At 44.0% G+C, this 19325-nt stretch overlaps 1 protein-coding gene across 1 annotated transcript in view; it reads right to left on the bottom strand.

Moving 5' to 3' along the window:
• Window positions 1-144: 144 nt before the first annotated feature.
• Window positions 145-19325, bottom strand: part of LOC121539124 (presenilin-1) — a 29528-nt gene continuing 10347 nt past the window's right edge. The window contains exons 5-11 of the mRNA XM_041847386.2: window positions 18705-18772; window positions 18343-18563; window positions 15336-15434; window positions 10994-11098; window positions 10507-10689; window positions 4281-4399; window positions 145-2486 (exon numbers count right to left, since the gene is read on the bottom strand). Coding sequence (XP_041703320.1) covers window positions 2331-2486; window positions 4281-4399; window positions 10507-10689; window positions 10994-11098; window positions 15336-15434; window positions 18343-18563; window positions 18705-18772 — 951 coding nt within the window. The 3' untranslated portion in view covers window positions 145-2330. The remainder of the gene's footprint in view (window positions 2487-4280; window positions 4400-10506; window positions 10690-10993; window positions 11099-15335; window positions 15435-18342; window positions 18564-18704; window positions 18773-19325) is intronic.

Here is a 19325-nt window from a genome sequence, read left to right as displayed (position 1 = left end):
CAACATCATCAGATATTAAAATATGTTAAAACATATTCCACATGATTTGTTAAGTGTTGAATCTTCCAGCTGACTTTTGTTGACAGGCTGCTGTTTCTGTTGTAACAAAATGCTAAACTTAACACTAAAAAATGGACAACAATGTTGTAACTAAGGGAAAGGGTTCCCACATTTATTTATGAATCTACTGAAACATTTTCAAGAAATTACTGATATGCTACCTTTGTTTATTTCTTGATTCATTTATTTAAAAAAAGGAAATGAACAACCTTGCATAATGCACGTGGAGAGAAAAGACAGTTACCCAACATAATCTTTACAAAGTAAGAAATCACCACAATGACCTCGTCACTTCATGTCATTATGACCTCATCATTTCATGTCATTATGACCTCATCATTTCATGTCATTATGCCCTCATCATTTCATGTCATTATGACCTCATCATTTCATGTCATTATGACCTCATCATTTCATGTCATTATGCCCTCATCATTTCATGTCATTATGACCTCATCATTTCATGTCATTATGACCTCATCATTTCATGTCATTATGACCTCATCATTTCATGTCATTATGACCTCATGTGCAGGTCACTCTGCAGCAAAGAGTTTAACTGGAGTGCAACGCTAGGGCCCGTTTCCTAGACACTGATTAAGCAAAGCCCTGGACTAAAATATGATTTCAATGGGTATTTTTAGTTCTAGGACTAAGCCTAATATGTGTCCATGAAAACCAGCCCTTAAAGAACTAGGTGGGCCTAACAGTTCGACGCCACACATGATCAACTTTTTTGCTCGTCATGAAAGCAGAATAGGACAGAGGAAGCCTGGTCCCAGATCTGTTTGTGCTATCATGTCAACTCCTTGTCAATTTAATTGTCATGACGTCATGCCAAAAGATTCTGTTTGTTTCCATGAGGAGAAACAGACTGTTGGACAGAACCAGGCCACAACAGCAGAGACACTGATGATTCTAGTGTGGATCAATCAACATCACCTGGTCCCAGATCTGTTTGTGCTAACATGTCAACTCCCTGTCACTCACTCATCACGGTTGGGGTCAATTCCATTCCATTCCAAATCCAGTCAATACAGAGAGTAAAACAAATTCCAATTCCACATTTTCCTCATTGAAAAGCATTGGAGATATATGGAATTGGAATTTCAGTGTACTTCCTGAACCGACTGGAATTTAAAATGGAATTGACCCCAACCCTGCCATTGTCATGACAAACACTGGAATCAGGCTAGAATCAACAACACGTATAGATTTAGACACGGTCAACCAAACCGTGGTGTTTTATGATGCAGGGTGGTGGTGGTGACAGAACTCAAAGCTGCTATAGGCGTTGATCCAATTGCTACAGTTTCAAACCACCCTGTTCAGTAAAAAGAAGCGTTGTGGGCCAGCAAACACTGTGTAAAACTCACAGGCCCTTTGGTTTCACGGTCTGAACGTCTGACTGAAAAACAATAAACAAAACATGGAAATGAATCCTGGAATGCAGGACGAATGGCACCCTTTTCCCTATTTAGTGCACTACTTATGATCAAGGCCCTGGGCACCATAGAGGGAATAGGGTACCATTTGGGATACAACCTTGGGAGTTGTGATGGATGGACAAAGCAAAAGGTCTGGCTATTGACAGTTCAATTCAAGAAGAACAATCAAACTAGAATTATTCAAAAACATTTACCACTCATCATCATCAGTTAAATCATCGTGAGTGTTAAAAGGACCAAACCACCAGTTGGGTTTTATTAAAAGTCCCCTCTGAAGTACTTTTCTCAGGAGGCCAGCCAGTCAGGATTCTTCTTCTTTATTTTTGTGGTGGGGGGTGTGACGCCAAAACAACATTAGAATCATCAACTCATTCTAGCTCTGTGGTAGTACCCACTGCAGTTCAACTCACCGTGACCTCTAACCTTAGAAGGCAAATCAATCACTTTTTAAAACGAGGCCAGTATAAACAAATCAAAAGTCATCATGGTTAGGACTGGGGGGAACCCCCCCCCTCCAAGCCCAGGCAGAATGAAAACTAAAATAAAGTCCAGTCCAGTCATGAGACAGGAGACGCCCCCCGCATTGCCCCTGGTCCCTTGTTAGGGGGTTGAGCTCTGGCACAGGGTGTATTCACTAGGAAACCAAACCGAACAAAAACAGGATGAAAACGGGGTGAGGGACCTACCTGATTTGGTAAAAAAAAAAAAAAAAAAGATTTCCATTTCAAAAACGTTTCGCTACGCTGTGCACTAATGAATACACCCCTGGCGAAGACGATGGGAGCTCCCGTGGGGTGTGGCGAGGGCAGGGGGGACGTCCTGCTAAATGTAGAACTGGTGCAGAGCCAGCTGGTCCATAAAGGGTCTGACCAGGTTGTCTGTCGCGAAGTAGAACACCAAGCCAAAGAAGATGGAGATGGGGAGAGCAGGGAGGGCCTTCTTAAAGATGGCCAGGAGAAGAAGAGTCAAACACAGGCCCTGGAGAGAGGAGAGGAGAGGAGAGACAGAGAGAGAGAGAGAGAGAGAGACAGAGAGAGAGAGAGAGAGAGAGAGAGAGGAGAAAGAGACAGAGAGAGAGAGAGAGAGGAGAAAGAGAGAGAGGGGAGAGAGAGAGAGAGAGAGAGAGAGAGAGAGAGAGAGAGAGAGAGAGAGAGAGAGAGAGACAGAGAGAGAGAGAGAGAGAGAGAGAGAGAGAGAGAGAGAGAGAGAGAGAGAGGGAGAGAGAGAGAGAGAGAGAGAGAGAGAGAGAGAGAGAGAGAGAGAGAGAGAGAGAGAGAGAGAGAGAGAGAGAGAGAGAGAGAGAGAGAGAGAGAGAGAGAGAGAGAGAGAGAGAGAGAGAGAGGAGAAAGAGAGAGAGAGAGAGAGAGAGAGAGAGAAAGAGACAGAGAGAGAGGGAGAGAGAGAGAGAGAGAGAGAGAGAGAGAGAGAGAGAGAGAGAGAGAGAGAGAGGAGAAAGAGACAGAGAGAGACAGAGAGAGAGAGAGAGAGAGAGAGAGAGAGAGAGAGAGAGAGAGAGAGAGAGAGAGAGAGAGAGAGAGAGAGAGAGAGAGAGAGAGAGAGAGAGAGAGAGAGAGAGAGAGAGAGAGAGAGAGAGGGGAGAGAGAGAGAGAGAGAGAGAGAGAGAGAGAGAGGAGAAAGAGACAGAGAGAGAGAGGAGAAAGAGAGAGAGGGAGAGAGAGAGAGAGAGAGAGAGAGAGAGAGAGAGAGAGAGAGAGAGAGAGGAGAAAGAGACAGAGAGAGAGAGAGGAGAAGAGAAAGAGAGAGAGAGAGGAGAGAGAGAGAGAGAGAGAGAGAGAGAGAGAGAGAGAGAGAGAGAGAGAGAGAGAGAGAGAGAGAGAGAGAGAGAGAGAGAGAGAGAGAGAGAGAGAGAGAGAGAGAGAGAGAGAGGAGAGAGAGAGAGAGAGAGAGAGAGAGAGAGAGAGAGAGAGAGAGGAGAAAGAGACAGAGAGAGAGAGAGAGAGGAGAAAGAGACAGAGAGAGGAGAAAGAGACAGAGAGAGAGACACAGAGAGAGAGAGAGAGAGAGAGAGAGAGAGAGAGAGAGAGAGAGAGAGAGAGGAGAGACAGAGAGAGAGAGAGAGAGGAGAAAGAGAGAGAGGGAGAGAGAGAGAGAGAGAGAGAGAGAGGAGAAAGAGAGAGAGAGAGAGAGAGAGAGAGGGGAGAGAGAGAGAGAGAGAGAGAGAGAGAGAGAGAGAGAGAGAGAGAGAGAGAGAGAGAGAGAGAGAGAGAGAGAGAGAGAGAGAGAGAGAGAGAGAGAGAGAGGAGAAAGAGACAGAGAGAGAGAGAGAGAGAGAGAGGAGAGAGAGAGAGAGGAGAAAGAGACAGAGAGAGAGACAGAGAGAGAGAGAGAGAGAGAGAGAGAGAGAGAGAGAGAGAGAGAGAGAGAGAGAGAGAGAGAGCTTTGTTTATTATCTACACAGGCCCTGGAGGGGAGGAAGACAAATAATCATGGAAATACAACCCATTTTTATGTCGATTTATTTTCCCTTTTTGTACTTTAACTATTTGCACATCGTTACAACACTGTATATAGACATAATATGACATTTAAATTTTTTTGAGAGTGTGATGTTAACTGTTAATTTTTGTATTGTTTATTTCACTTTTGTTTATCATCTATTTCACTTCCTTTGGCAACGTAAAGATACGTTTCCCATGGCGATAAATCCCCTTGAACTGACAGAGAGAGAGAGAACAGTCTGACAAGCATTAAAACACAGAAGCGATGGAGAGCAAAACAGACCCATCATGAAGAACTATTATAATGACTCACGATGAGTATGGCTACGAAGCTGGCCAGAGTGGTGTTCCAGTCTCCACTAGCCGCAGCTGAGGCCTTCCCCACCAGCATGCTGTAGAAGATGAAGTCTCCTAGACCCAGCTTCACTCCCCCTGGGAAACACACACAGAACACCGTTACAACACATTCGCAGGACCCCAGTACATGTAAGACATGCTTTTAAAGTTATGTACCCAGTAGGTCCCTCAGGTCCTCTGGCACTGGCCTTTTAACTACCCCAAAGCCTTGGACCAGGAGGCATGGAGAGGCAGCCTTTAGTTACTATGCCCCCAGCCTCTGGAATAGCCAGAGAACCTGAGGGGGGCTGAAACTGGACCAAGAGGCATGGAGAGGCAGCCTTTAGTTACTATGCCCCCAGCCTCTGGAATAGCCAGAGAACCTGATGGGGGCTGAAACTGGGGACATATTTAAAAGAGATCTTAAAACATATTTTTAGCTTTGCTTTTCCTCAGGAGGCTTTTTAGTCGTTCAGTTTGTCATTCTTTTGTTTTTAACTTATGTTTGTAGTAAATATTTCAGATTTTATTTTCATTGTTTTTTTCCTGTAAAGCACATTGTGTTGCATTCCATGTCTGAAATGTGCTGTGTAAATAAAGCTTGATTTGATTTGTAACCCTAACCCTGTAACCCTGTTACCCTAACCCCAACCCTGTTACCCTAACCCCATACCCTAATTCCAATTCCTAACCCTGTAACCCTAATAACAAACCCTAACTCTGTAACCATAACCCCGTTACCCTAACCCCAACCCCGTTACCCTAACCCTAATTCCAAACCCTAACCCTGTTACTAGGGCAACAAAACAAAAAATCTTCGTAGACCGAAAGTCGTCTGTTCTTTCCACCAATTGATTGGTCGACGTGTATTTTTCCATATGTAGACGACACGCCCCATGTGTTTTAATAAAATCCACTATAGGCATCGAGCTTGTCTGATGCTTTTAAGCTTGATGAAATAAGACAAAAATCAGGTGCGTGTCCTTACTCAACTTTGACAGGAGCGCTCCAAACAAAAGACAACGACTAAATTGACAGAACTCATAAATGGAATGAAATAAACAAGACTGGAATAATAATAATGAATGCAGTAACAGAAATTACCATAAACAAAGTAACAAACGTTGTAGATTTGGCCTCTGCTCTGCAATAGCATCACACCCTCCATATGGTGCCTCCGACCACACTTTCAGATCAAGCATAAATTGGCTTTTAGTCTAGGCCTCCACAATGGATTAGTTCACTGAGATGGGTGCAATATATATATATATATATATATATATATATATATATATATATATATATATATACAGTACCAGTCAAAAGTCTGGACACACCTACTCATTCCAGGGTTTATCTTTATTTGGACTATTTTCTCCATTGTAGAATAATAGTGAAGACATCAGAACTATGAAATAACACATATGCAATCATGTAGTAACCAATCAAATCAAAATATATTTTATATTTGAGATTCTTCAAAGTAGCCACCCTTTGCCTTGATGACAGCTTTGCAGACTCTTGGCATTCTCTCAACCAGCTTCATGAGGTAGTCACCTGGAATGCATTTCAATTAACAGGTGTGCCTTGTTAAAAGTTAATTTGTGGAATTTATTTCCTCCTTAATGCGTTTGAGCCAATCAGTTGTGTTGTGACAAGGTAGAGGGGTGGTATACAGAAGATAGCCCTATTTGGTAAAAGACCAAGTCCATATTATGGCAAGAACAGCTCAAATAAGCAAAGAGAAATGACAGTCCATCATTACTTTAAGACATGAAGGTCAGTCAATACGGAACATTTCAAGAACTTTGAAAGTGTCTTCAAGTGTAGTCGCAAAAACCATCAAGCGCTATGATGAAACTGCTCTCATGAGGACTGCCACAGGAAAGGATGACCCAGAGTTACCTCTGCTGCAGAGGATAAGTTCATTAGAGTTACCAGCCTCAGAAATTGCAGCCCAAATAAATTAGTAACAGGCTACCGAGTGGCGTAGCGGTCTAAGGCACTGTATCTCAGTGCTTGAGGCGTCACTACAGACCCCCTGGTGATTCCAGGCTGTATCACAACCGGCCGTGATTGGGAGTCCCATAGGGCGGCGCACAATTGGCCCAGCGTCGTCCGGGTTTGGCCGGTGTAGGCCGTCATTGTAAATAAGAATTTGTTCTTAACTGACTTGCCTAGTTAAATAAAGGTAAAAGAAAAAATAAAATAAAACAGACAACTCAACATCAACTGTTAAGAGGAGACTGCGTGAATCAGGCCTTCATGGTCGAATTGCTGCAAAGAAACCACTACTAAAGGACACCAATAATAAGAAGAGACCTGCTTGGGCCAAGAAACACAAGCAATGGCCATTACACCGGTGGAAATCTGTCCTTTGGTCCAAATTGGAGAATTTTCATTCCAACTGCCGTGTCTTTGTGAGACGCAGAGTAGGTGAACGGATTATCTCCGCATGTGGTTCCCACCGTGAAGCATGGAGGAGGAGGTGTGATGGTGTGGGGGTGCTTTGCTGGTGACACTGTCTGTGATTTATTTAGAATTCAAGGCACACTTAACCAGTATGGCTACCACAGCATTCTGCAGCGATACGCCAACCCATCTGGTTTGTGCTTAGTGGGATTATAATTTGTTTTTCAACAGGACAATGACCCAACACACACCTCCAGGCTGTGTAAGGGCTATTTGACCAAGGAGAGTGATGGAGTGCTTCATCAGATGACCTGGCCTCCACAAACACCCGACCTCAACCTAATTGAGATGGTTTGGGATGAGTTGGACCGCAGAGTGAAGGAAAAGCAGCCAACAAATGAATTCAAAATGAAAAGCTGAAATGTCTTGAATCAATAAGTGTTCAACCCCTTTGTTATGGCAAGCCTAAATAAGTTCAGGAGTAACATTTTGCAAGTTGCATGGACTCACTCTGTGTGCAATAATCTCTGTACCCCACACATACAATTATCTGTAAGATCCCCAAGTCCAGCAATTAATGTCAAACACAGATTCAACCACAAAGACCAGGGAGGTTTTCCAATGCCTCGCAAAGAATGGCACCTATTGGTAAATGTTTTTTTTTTTAAAGGCAGACATTGAATATCCCTTTGAGCATGGTGAAGTTATTAATTACACTTGGGATGGTGTATCAATACACCCAGTCACTACAAAGATACAGGCGTCCTTCCTAACTCAGTTGCAGGAGAGGAAGGAAACCGCTCAGGGATTTTACCATGAGGCCAATGGTGACTTAAAAACAGTTACAGAGTTTAATGGCTGTGATAGGAGAAAACTGAGGATGGATCAACAACATTGTAGTTACTCCACAATACTAACCTAAATGACAGAGTGAAAAGAAGGAAGACTTTAAAGAACAAAAATATTCCAAAACATGCAACCTGTTTGCAACAAGGCACCAAAATAATACTGCAAAAAATGTGGCAAAGCAATTAACTTTCTGTCCTGAATACAAAGTGTTATGTCTCCATATTTTCAAGCCTAGTGGTGGCTGCAACATGTTATGGGTATCCTTGTAATTGTTAAGGACTGGGGAGTTTTTCAGGATAAAAAATAAACGGAATGGAGCTAAGCACAGGGAAAATCCTAGAGGAAAACCTGGTTCAGTCTGCTTTTCACCAGACACTGGAAGATAAATTCACCTTTCAGCAGGACAATAACCTAAAACACAAGGCCAAATCTACACTGGAGTTGGTTACCAAGAAGACAGTAAAATGTTCCTGAGTGGCCGAGTTCCAGTTTTGACTTAAATCTGCTTGGAAATCTATGGCAAGACCTGAAAATTGCTGTCTAGCAATGATCCCCAACATCTTGACAGAGCTTGAAGAATCTTTAAAAGAATAATGGGCAAATGTTTCACAATCCAGGTGTGGAAAGCTCTTAGAGACTCACCCAGAAAGACTCACAGCTGTAATTGCTGCCAAAGGTGATTCTAAAATGTATTGACTAAGAGGCTTGAATACTTATGTAAATCAAGATATATTAGTGTTTTATTTTTCATTATTATCTTTACAAAATGTTAGAATTTTTCTTCCACTTTGATATGAGTATTTTGTGTAGATCGTTGACAACAAATTACAATTAAATCCATTTTAATCCCACTTTATAACAACAGAATGTTGAAAAAGTCCAGGGGTGTGAATACTTTCTGAAGGCGCTGTATGTGAGAATGCTGTTCATCGACTACAGCTCAGCGTTCAACACCATAGTGCCCTCCAAGCTCATCACTAAGCTCAGGGCCCTGAACACCTCCCTCTGCAAATGGATCCTGGACTTTAACGGGCTGCCCCCAGGTGGTGAGGGTAGGCAACAACACATTCACCACACTGATCTTCAACACGCGCTTAGTCCCCTCCTGTACTCCCTGTTCACCCACGACAGTGGCCACGCACGACTCCAACACCACCATTACGTTTTGCTGACGACACGACGGTGGTTGGCCTGATCACCGACGACGATGAGACAGCCTATAGGGAGGAGGTCAGAGAGCTGGCAGTGTGTTGCCAGGACAACAACCTCTCCCTCAACGTCGGCAAGACAAAGAGCTGATCGTGGTCGAGAGCTTCAAATTCCTAGGTGTCCACATCACTAAGGAATTATCATGGTCCAAACACACCAACACAGTCGTGAAGAGAGTACAGTAACACCTCTTCTCCCTCAGGAGGCTGGACACATTTGGCATGGGGCCCTCAGGTCCTCAAAACGTTCTACAGCTGCACCATCGAGAGCACCTTGACTGGCTGCATCACCGCCTGGTACGGCAGCTGCTCGGCATCCGACCGCAAGGCGCTACAGAGGGTAGTGCGTACGGCCCAGTACATCACTGGGGCCGAGCTCCCTGCCATCCAGGTGTCAGAGGAAGGCCCTAAAAATGGTCAAAGACTCCAGTCACCAAAGTCATAGTGTTCTCTCTGCTACCGCACGGCAAGCGGTACCGGAGCGCCAAGTCTGGAACCAAAAGGACCCTGAACAGCTTCTACCCCCAAGCCATAAGACTGTTAAATAGTTAACCTACTATCTGCATTGACCCTTTTTGTATATATATATATATATATATATATATATCTACCTCCATTACCTGGTACCGATGCACATCGACTCGGTACTGGTATTGTGTATTTATTCCTCGTGTTATAATTAGTTCTATATTTTTCTCCGCATTGGAAGTAAACATTTTACTGTGTGCCATAGACTAAACATTTTTCACCAAACTACACGGCTTTCAAAATCCTAACATCACCGAGTCTCTCATTTATCGACCGTCTTTCATGTAGTTTTTTTGTCTTGCCAACGTAGTGGTGGGCTAAACGATCTGGCACAGACGGGGGTCACAGACGGGGGTCACAGACTACGAGATTCTGATGTGATTAGATTTAACGTCGCTAGAACGGCCTGTAGCTCAAAACAGCCTCAAAAGTTTTCAGTCAGACATTCACGCTTTGCCATTGAGTATACATTTTTCGCCAACATTTTTAATTGACTAACATTGCTTGTGAACTTCAGAGCTGTAACGATTTGACCGTTCGGTTTAAAGGCAAATACAAAACACATACTAGTCTCCTGCTCCAGTCTACACATTCTGGGACTCGTCTCCTGCTCCAGTCTACACATTCTGGGACTAGTCTCCTGCTCCCGTCTACACATTCTGGGACTAGTCTCCTGCTCCCGTCTACACATTCTGGGACTAGTCTCCTGCTCCCGTCTACACATTCTGGGACTAGTCTCCTGCTCCAGTCTACACATTCTGGGACTAGTCTCCTGCTCCAGTCTACACATTCTGGGACTAGTCTCCTGCTCCAGTCTACACATTCTGGGACTAGTCTCCTGCTCCAGTCTACACATTCTGGGACTAGTCTCCTGCTCCCGTCTACACATTCTGGGACTAGTCTCCTGCTCCAGTCTACACATTCTGGGAGACGCGAAACAGCGTCATCTCACTGGCTTCTTCTCTGGCAACGTGTCGTTGCACATCTCACACTACAGCAGCATTGCAGACTTTGTGCCAATCTTTTTTTTATATCGGGACATCTGGGACTGCCCAAAGACGGGATCGGTAGTCCTCAGATCGCGTCTCTGGCCCGCTCACATTAAACGAGCGTCGGTGACGGCCGCGCGCCCCGATTTGAAAAACGACATGGGGATTGTTTACAAATACAGTTGTGTTTATTGTTACTGTTCAGTTCTGTACTCACGCTCCTCATCGTCCTCATCGTCCATTACGGGTGGTCTGGCAGAGGGGAGCTGTTGGATCTCCCGTCGGGTCTCGTCTGTGGACTGGAGGGGTCCCAGCTGATGCTCTTGATGCCCCATCCAGTTAGGGGTGAACCCTCCGTCATCCTCTGGGGGGCTGAGAGGGGCCGGGCCCAGCGCCAGGGCTGAAGGTTGGGGGGGGTGGAAGTAAAATATTAAAACACACGAGGGCTGCTGCAGGGGAGGGAGAGAATAATTCAGATATTTTTAAAAATACTGGAGATGCCATAAAAAGAGTCATGTTTTGTGGTGCAACTGTGGCCAGCGATGGAGGGGCTGCTGATGGGAGGGTAGAAAATCATTACGATATTACTAAAACACTTAAGAAAATAGTCATATTTTGGGGTGCAAGTGAGGCCAGGACTAGGGGGGGGGGCTGAAGAGGAGGGTAGGGAGGAATTTAAATAATAAACCTAGCTCCAGACTCACCTAGACTCTCAGCCTGAGTGATGGGGGCCTCTGTTGAGTTCTTCCTGGTCATTGGTCTGTGTCCGAGGCCAGTGTCTGCCATGTTGACCAGCCACACCATGGTCGCTGGGAATGGAGGGATAGATTGGTACAGTCGATGTTACTCGGCAGCTATGGGCATTCAATGTTTGAGACAAACAACATCAGACAGCCACAATATCTTAACTGTGCGACAGATTCACTGACTGCCTGAAAGCATGTGCTAGCTTGTGAAAACATATAGCATAGATAATAACAAATCAGTTTCCATCAATGAGATGTAACATATCCAACAATGATATGTAACAATACCATATCCATCAATGATATGTAACAATACCATATCCATCAATGATATGTAACAATACCATATCCATCAATGATATGTAACAATACCATATCCATCAATGATATGTAACAATACCATATCCATCAATGATATGTAACAATACCATATCCATCAATGATATGTAACAATACCATATCCATCAATGATATGTAACAATACCATATCCATCAATGACCTGCCACTGGCATTAAACAAAGCATGTGTGTCCATGTATGCTGATGATTCAACCATATACGCATCAGCAAACACAGCTAATGAAGTCACTGAAACCCTTAACAAAGAGTTGCAGTCTGTTATGTAATGGGTGGCCAGGAATAAACTGGTCCTGAACATCTCTAAAACTAAGAGCATTGTATTTGGTACAAATCATTCCCTAAGCTTTAGACCTCAGCTGAATCTGGTAATGAATGGTGTGGCTGTTGAACAAGTTGAGGAGACTAAATTACTTGGTGTTACCTTAGATTGTAAACTGTCATGGTCAAAACATTTAGATTCAATGGTTGTAATGATGGGGAGAGGTCTGTCCATAATAAAGAGATGCTCTGCTTTTCTGACACCACACTCCACAAAGCAAGTCCTGCAGGCTCTAGTTTTGTCTAATCTTGATTATTGTCCAGTCGTGTGGTCCAGTGCTGCAATGGAGGACCTAGTTAAGCTGCAGCTGGCCCAGAACAGAGCAGCACGTCTTGCTCTTCATTGTAATCAGAGGGCAGATATTAATACTATGCATGCCAGTCTCTCTTGGCTAAGAGTTCAGGAGAGACTGACTGTATTACATTTACATTTTAGTCATTTAGCAGACGCTCTTATCCAGAGCGACTTACAGTTAGTGAATACATCTTTTTTTTAAATTTTTATACTGGCCTCCCGTGGGAATCGAACCCACAACCCTGGCGTTGCAAATGCCATGCTCTATCAACTGAGCTACATCCCTGCCGGCCATTCCCTCCCCTACCCTGGACGACGCTGGGCCAATTGTGCGCCACCCCATGGGTCTCCCGGTCGCGGCCGGCTACGACAGAGCCTGAATTCTAACCAGGATCTCTAGTGGCACAGCTAGCACTGCGATGCAGTGCCTTAGACCACTGCGCCACCAGGGGTCTTTTCACAGTCCCCAAATCCAGAACAAATTCAAGAGAGCGTACAGTATTATATAGAGCCATTATTGCATGGAACTCCATTCCTCCTCATATTTCTCAAGCTAAACAATTTAAAGGCAATGCTACCAAATACTAATTGAGTGTATGTAAACTTCTGACCCACTGGGAATGTGATGAAATAAATAAAAGCTGAAATAAATCATTCTCTCTACTATTATTCTGACATTTCACATTCTTAAAATAAAGTGGTGATCCTAACTGACCTAAGACAGGGAATTTTTACTATGATTAAATGTCAGGAATTGTGAAAAACTGAGTTTAAATGTATTTGGCTAAGGTGTATGTAAACTTCAGACTTCAACTGTAAATAACATTCTATTGGTTAGAAGAATTTTGTATAATAATTTGAAATTGGAAAAGTATTTTTTTGTTTTGAATCTGGCGTCATTTTGCGTATCAGCTCATAAACCATTTGCCATGGAATCGGTATGTCAAAAATCTCTTCCCAACTATTTTGCAATCTATATGGGACGGCTGTCAATCCTTTGGTCCTTAAATGAAACCGATATAGTTTTTTATTTATAAACATTTTCTTTAACCAATTATGTTCTTTAATGCAAGGCCGACAGACAAGTTCCTTACTTTCTCCCCCTTCCACTTTCCTCTTCCATTTTTGTGGTAAGGCTGCAATTATTTGGTCGTAATTTTGGGTAGAGCAGACATTTCCATATGTTTTTGTTAGCTGCATGTGCGACAGAACTCCACCAGTCCTACCGATGATATCATTTACGAAGATTATACATTGTTAAACTTTTTTTATTTTTTTTAATGTTTTTTTATCAATTAGTATATTTGAGTTTAACCACAATATTTGTTGCATTATTTGTTCTGTGGTTTCTGGATGATTACATTGAAATTGCAACCAACTTTCTATGGCTTGTTTTAGAAATAGTGATATTTGGGAGATGATTTCCTTTTTAAATAACTGAAAGTGAGAGGTTGTAATCTGAATAAAGGGAAAAAGGCCATTCTTGAACACTGGGTGAGACAATCTTACTAATTTGCTAGAGAACCAGTTCGGATTTAAGTATAACTTTTGTATGACTGAAGCCTTTAGTGAGAGGTCTAATGCTTTAATATTTAATCATTTCTGCCCTCCGAATTCATATTCATTATATAAATAGGCCCGTTTAATTTTGTCTGGCTTGCCGTTCCAAATAAAATGGAATATTTTTCTCTCATATAATTTTTTTAAAAACTGTTCGCTAGGCGTAGGCAAGACCATAAGCAAATATGTAAACTGTGATAATACTAAAGAGTTAATCAGGGTGATCTTTCCACAAATTGACAGGTATTTACCTTTCCATGGTAGCAAGATCTTATCTATTTTGCTAACTTTCTATTAAAATGTATTGGAGTGAGATCATTTATTTCATTTGGGATATGTATTCCGAGTATATCTACATCACCATCAGACCATTTTATTGGTAAACTACATGGTAATATACATTTTTTATTTTTTAGTGATCCAATATGTAATATAGTACATTTGTCATAATTTGGTTGTAATCCAGAGAGGTTAGAAAATGTATCTAGATCCTCTATGAGGCTGTGGAGGGATTCAAGTTGTGGATTTAAAAGAAAACATGAATCATCAGCGTACAATGACACCTTTATTTTTAAGCCCTGGATTTCTAATCCTCTGATATTATTGTTGGATCTGATTTTAATAGCTAACATCTCGATGGCAATAATAAATAGATATGCCGATAGTGGACAACCTTGTTTCACTCCTCTTGACAGTTTAAAACTTTCTGAGAAATAGCCATTATTTACTATTTTACACCTAGGGTAACTATACATGATTTTAACCCATTTTATGAGAGATTCTCCAAAATTGAAATGCTCCAGGCATTTACATATGAACTCCAGTCGTACTTTATCAAAAGCCTTTTCAAAGTCAGCTATGAATAGCAGGCCTGGTGTCTAATAATCTACTATTTACATAGGAGTGGTTAAAAACATGCTAATAACGGTCCTAATAATATATCAAAAAAGGTTTGGTGTACCTCGACTGGTATGCCATCCAACCCTGGAGTTTTCCCGGACTTAAAGTCTTTAATTGCGTCCAGAAGTTCCTCCTCTGTAATTTCACCTTCACATGAGTCTTTCTGTGTGGCTGTTAATTTTACATTATCAATAGAAAAATAATCCATACAATTAACTTCAGTTAGAGGAGATGGAGGCGACTGAAACGAAAACATCTGCACCATCGTGTTCGAGAGTCTGATCTTTCCATAATAGTTTGTAGGCTAAACCGCTCTAGCTCTGTCACCGCGGATGTGGCGGATTGAGATGCAGCCCATGCAACAAAAAAAAAACAGATATCGCTTAAACTGATGGATTTTGATGGGGATTTCTTTACGATGCTAATAACATTTATGCGGGGGCACGAACAAACACCTCTAGGTTAAAACCACTTCAAATCAGTGTAGATGAAGTGGAGGAGACGGGTTGAACAAGGATTTTTAAGCCTCGAGACAATGGAGACATGGATTGTGTATGTGTGCAATTCAGAGGGTGAACGGGCAAGACAAAATATTTAAGTGCCTTTGAACGGGGTATGGTAGTAGGTGCACAGGCGCACAGGTTTGTGTCAAGAACTGCAACGCTGCTGGGTTTTTTCACACTCAACAGTTTCCCGTGTGTATCAAGAACGGTCCACCACCCAAATGACATCCAGCCAACTTGACACAATCATAGCTTTCACCTGGTCAGTCTGTGTCATGGAAAGAGCAGGTGTTCCTAATGTTTTGTATACATGTAATACAGGTGTGTACAAGCGTTGAGGTGGGAAGCGTAATGTGTGCCTTACAGGAGTAGATGAGAGCAGGGAAGATGGGTTCGTTCCTCTCCTGAGCAGTCTCCACTAGGATACGTAGAGGACCTTTGGGACAGAGCACTGCTAGCAGATCTATGGAGGGAGAAACAGGGTCAAATTCATTAGGGCACATCGTGGAAAAATGTTTTGCAACGGAAAATGAAAAACAGCCGTTTGTTATTGTACAGTTCAGATAACACACGGAAACAGGAAGAGGCTTTCTTCCATTTGGTGCCTAATGAATATGACTCATATAGAATAGTGTTGGAGCCAGAACAGAGGGCGCTTTGAGAGAGAGACCAAGTAGAAATATTTCATCTGAGTTAAAGATTGTCTGAGACTGACTGACTGGGTGTAAACTCTTTACCAACAGCAACTATAGGGAGAAAACAGAGATGGAATCAGGACAAATATTGTTCAAGACAAATAGTGTTGGAACCCAAAACACAGGGCTCTTTGAGAGACAGACCAAGTAAAAATATTTCATCTGATTTAAAGATTTGCTGAGACTGGGTGGGTGAAAACTCAACTCAACACCAGCTATTCCTGGCTTCTTTCTGCACTTCGCTCACATAATATCTGTGGTCAGCATTGGACTGCTACAGCAAACGGACCACCGGCACTGCTACCTCCAATAAACCAAACCTAAACCAACCACACTGCTACCACAAGCTAACCACTTTTAGGTTAAATAAATCTACAAATGACTACTCCCGTCCTGGCCGTTATTCTCAGACAGTGGCTGCGTCTCAAATGCCACCCTATTCCCTATATAGTGCACTACTTTAGACCAGAGAATGGCACCCTATTCCCTATATAGTGCACTACTTTTGACCAGAGCACTATGGGCCCTGTATCTATGGGCTCTGGACAAAAGTAGTGCGCTATATAGGGAATAGGGAGGCATTTGGGACGCACCCACCGCATGCGTAGCTACAGTCTCAGTGATAGACCTGTATATAACCCAAAGACTCACCATAGACAGATATAACAGCCAGGATCAGCCAGGAGGTCCACTCAGACAGGTACTCACCATAGACAGATATAATAACAGACAGGATCAGCCAGGAGGTCCACTCAGACAGGTACTCACCATAGACAGATATAATAACAGACAGGATCAGCCAGGAGGTCCACTCAGACAGGTACTCACCATAGACAGATATAACAGCCAGGATCAGCCAGGAGGTCCACTCAGACAGGTACTCACCATAGACAGATATAATAACAGACAGGATCAGCCAGGCGGTCCACTTAGACAGGTACTCACCATAGACAGATATAACAGCCAGGATCAGCCAGGCGGTCCACTCAGGCAGGTACTCACCATAGACAGATATAACAGCCAGGATCAGCCAGGCGGTCCACTCAGGCAGGTACTCACCATAGACAGATATAACAGCCAGGATCAGCCAGGCGGTCCACTCAGGCAGGTACTCACCATAGACAGATATAACAGCCAGGATCAGCCAGGAGGTCCACTCAGACAGGTACTCACCATAGACAGATATAACAGCCAGGATCAGCCAGGCGGTCCACTTAGACAGGTACTCACCATAGACAGATATAACAGCCAGGATCAGCCAGGCGGTCCACTCAGGCAGGTACTCACCATAGACAGATATAACAGCCAGGATCAGCCAGGCGGTCCACTCAGGCAGGTACTCACCATAGACAGATATAACAGCCAGGATCAGCCAGGCGGTCCACTCAGGCAGGTACTCACCATAGACAGATATAACAGCCAGGATCAGCCAGGAGGTCCACTCAGACAGGTACTCACCATAGACAGATATAACAGCCAGGATCAGCCAGGAGGTCCACTCAGGAAGGTACTCACCATAGACAGATATAACAGCCAGGATCAGCCAGGAGGTCCACTCAGACAGGTACTCACCATAGACAGATATAATAACAGACAGGATCAGCCAGGCGGTCCACTTAGACAGGTACTCACCATAGACAGATATAACAGCCAGGATCAGCCAGGCGGTCCACTCAGGCAGGTACTCACCATAGACAGATATAACAGCCAGGATCAGCCAGGCGGTCCACTCAGGCAGGTACTCACCATAGACAGATATAACAGCCAGGATCAGCCAGGCGGTCCACTCAGGCAGGTACTCACCATAGACAGATATAACAGCCAGGATCAGCCAGGAGGTCCACTCAGACAGGTACTCACCATAGACAGATATAACAGCCAGGATCAGCCAGGCGGTCCACTTGGACAGGTACTCACCATAGACAGATATAACAGCCAGGATCAGCCAGGCGGTCCACTCAGGCAGGTACTCACCATAGACAGATATAACAGCCAGGATCAGCCAGGCGGTCCACTCAGGCAGGTACTCACCATAGACAGATATAACAGCCAGGATCAGCCAGGCGGTCCACTCAGGCAGGTACTCACCATAGACAGATATAACAGCCAGGATCAGCCAGGAGGTCCACTCAGACAGGTACTCACCATAGACAGATATAACAGCCAGGATCAGCCAGGAGGTCCACTCAGGAAGGTACTCACCATAGACAGATATAACAGCCAGGATCAGCCAGGCGGTCCACTCAGGCAGGTACTCACCATAGACAGATATAACAGCCAGGATCAGCCAGGAGGTCCACTCAGACAGGTACTCACCATAGACAGATATAATAAAAGACAGGATCAGCCAGGAGGTCCACTCAGACAGGTACTCACCATAGACAGATATAATAACAGACAGGATCAGCCAGGAGGTCCACTCAGGCAGGTACTCACCATAGACAGATATAATAACAGACAGGATCAGTCAGGAGGTCCACTCAGGCAGGTACTCACCATAGACAGATATAATAACAGACAGGATCAGCCAGGAGGTCCACTCAGGCAGGTACTCACCATAGACAGATATAATAACAGACAGGATCAGCCAGGAGGTCCACTCAGGCAGGTACTCACCATAGACAGATATAATAACAGCCAGGATCAGCCAGGCGGTCCACTCAGACAGGTACTCACCATAGACAGATATAACAGCCAGGATGAGCCAGGCGGTCCACTCAGGCAGGTACTTGATGAAGACCAGAGCCATGAGAGCAGAGATCATGATGAGGTAGGCCTGCTGCAGACGGAGAGGACCCTTCCAGTGGATACAGATCATCCCTACCACCCCGAAGTTCCAGACGATCACAGCCAGGGTGATCCAGTCCATCGCCACATTGTACGTCTTGAAGACTTCTCTGGAGGACAGAGTGAGCAATGTTACACTTAAAGAGTACAGAAGGATCTGCCCAGTCACACACTTTACACAGCAGATCCACTGATGACTTGACTTATGTGATTGAAGAGAGACTAAGACTTGGAAGAATTAATGGACTCACTTGAGGTAGATGAAGGAGAAGAAGAACAGGAGGAGGAGAGAAGAGAGGAACAGCCAGCCTTGGATCACCTGCAGGGACACACACAGATCAATAACAGGAGGAGGAGAGGAACAGCCAGCCTTGGATCACCTGTAGGGACACACAGAGATCAATAACAGGAGGAGGAGAGGAACAGCCAGCCTTGGATCACCTGTAGGGACACACACAGACCAATAAGGCTAGGGCTGATTTCAAGGTGTTACTGCTAACCTACAAAGCATTACATGGGCTTGCTCCTACCTATCTCTCTGATTTGGTCCTGCTGTACATACCTAGACGTACGCTACGGTCACAAGACGCAGGCCTCCTTATTGGCCCTAGACTTTCTAAGCAAACAGCTGGAGGCAGGGCTTTCTCCTATAGTGCTCCATTTGTATGGAATGTTTTTTTTTTTTTAAATCAATGTGAGAGACGCAGACTCGGTCTCGACCTTTAAGTCTTTACTGAAGACTCATCTCTTCAGTAGGTCCTATGATTGAGTGTAGTCTGGCCCAGGGGTGGCGAAGGTGAACGGAAAGGCACTGGAGCGACGAACCGCTCTTGCTGTCTCTGCCTGGCCGGCTCCCCTCTGCCTCTGACCCT

The sequence above is a fragment of the Coregonus clupeaformis genome, chromosome 25 (assembly GCF_020615455.1).
Source record: "Coregonus clupeaformis isolate EN_2021a chromosome 25, ASM2061545v1, whole genome shotgun sequence".
In the NCBI taxonomy this organism is placed as follows: Eukaryota; Metazoa; Chordata; class Actinopteri; order Salmoniformes; family Salmonidae; genus Coregonus; species Coregonus clupeaformis.
This window is presented reverse-complemented; position numbering and strand designations above follow the sequence as displayed.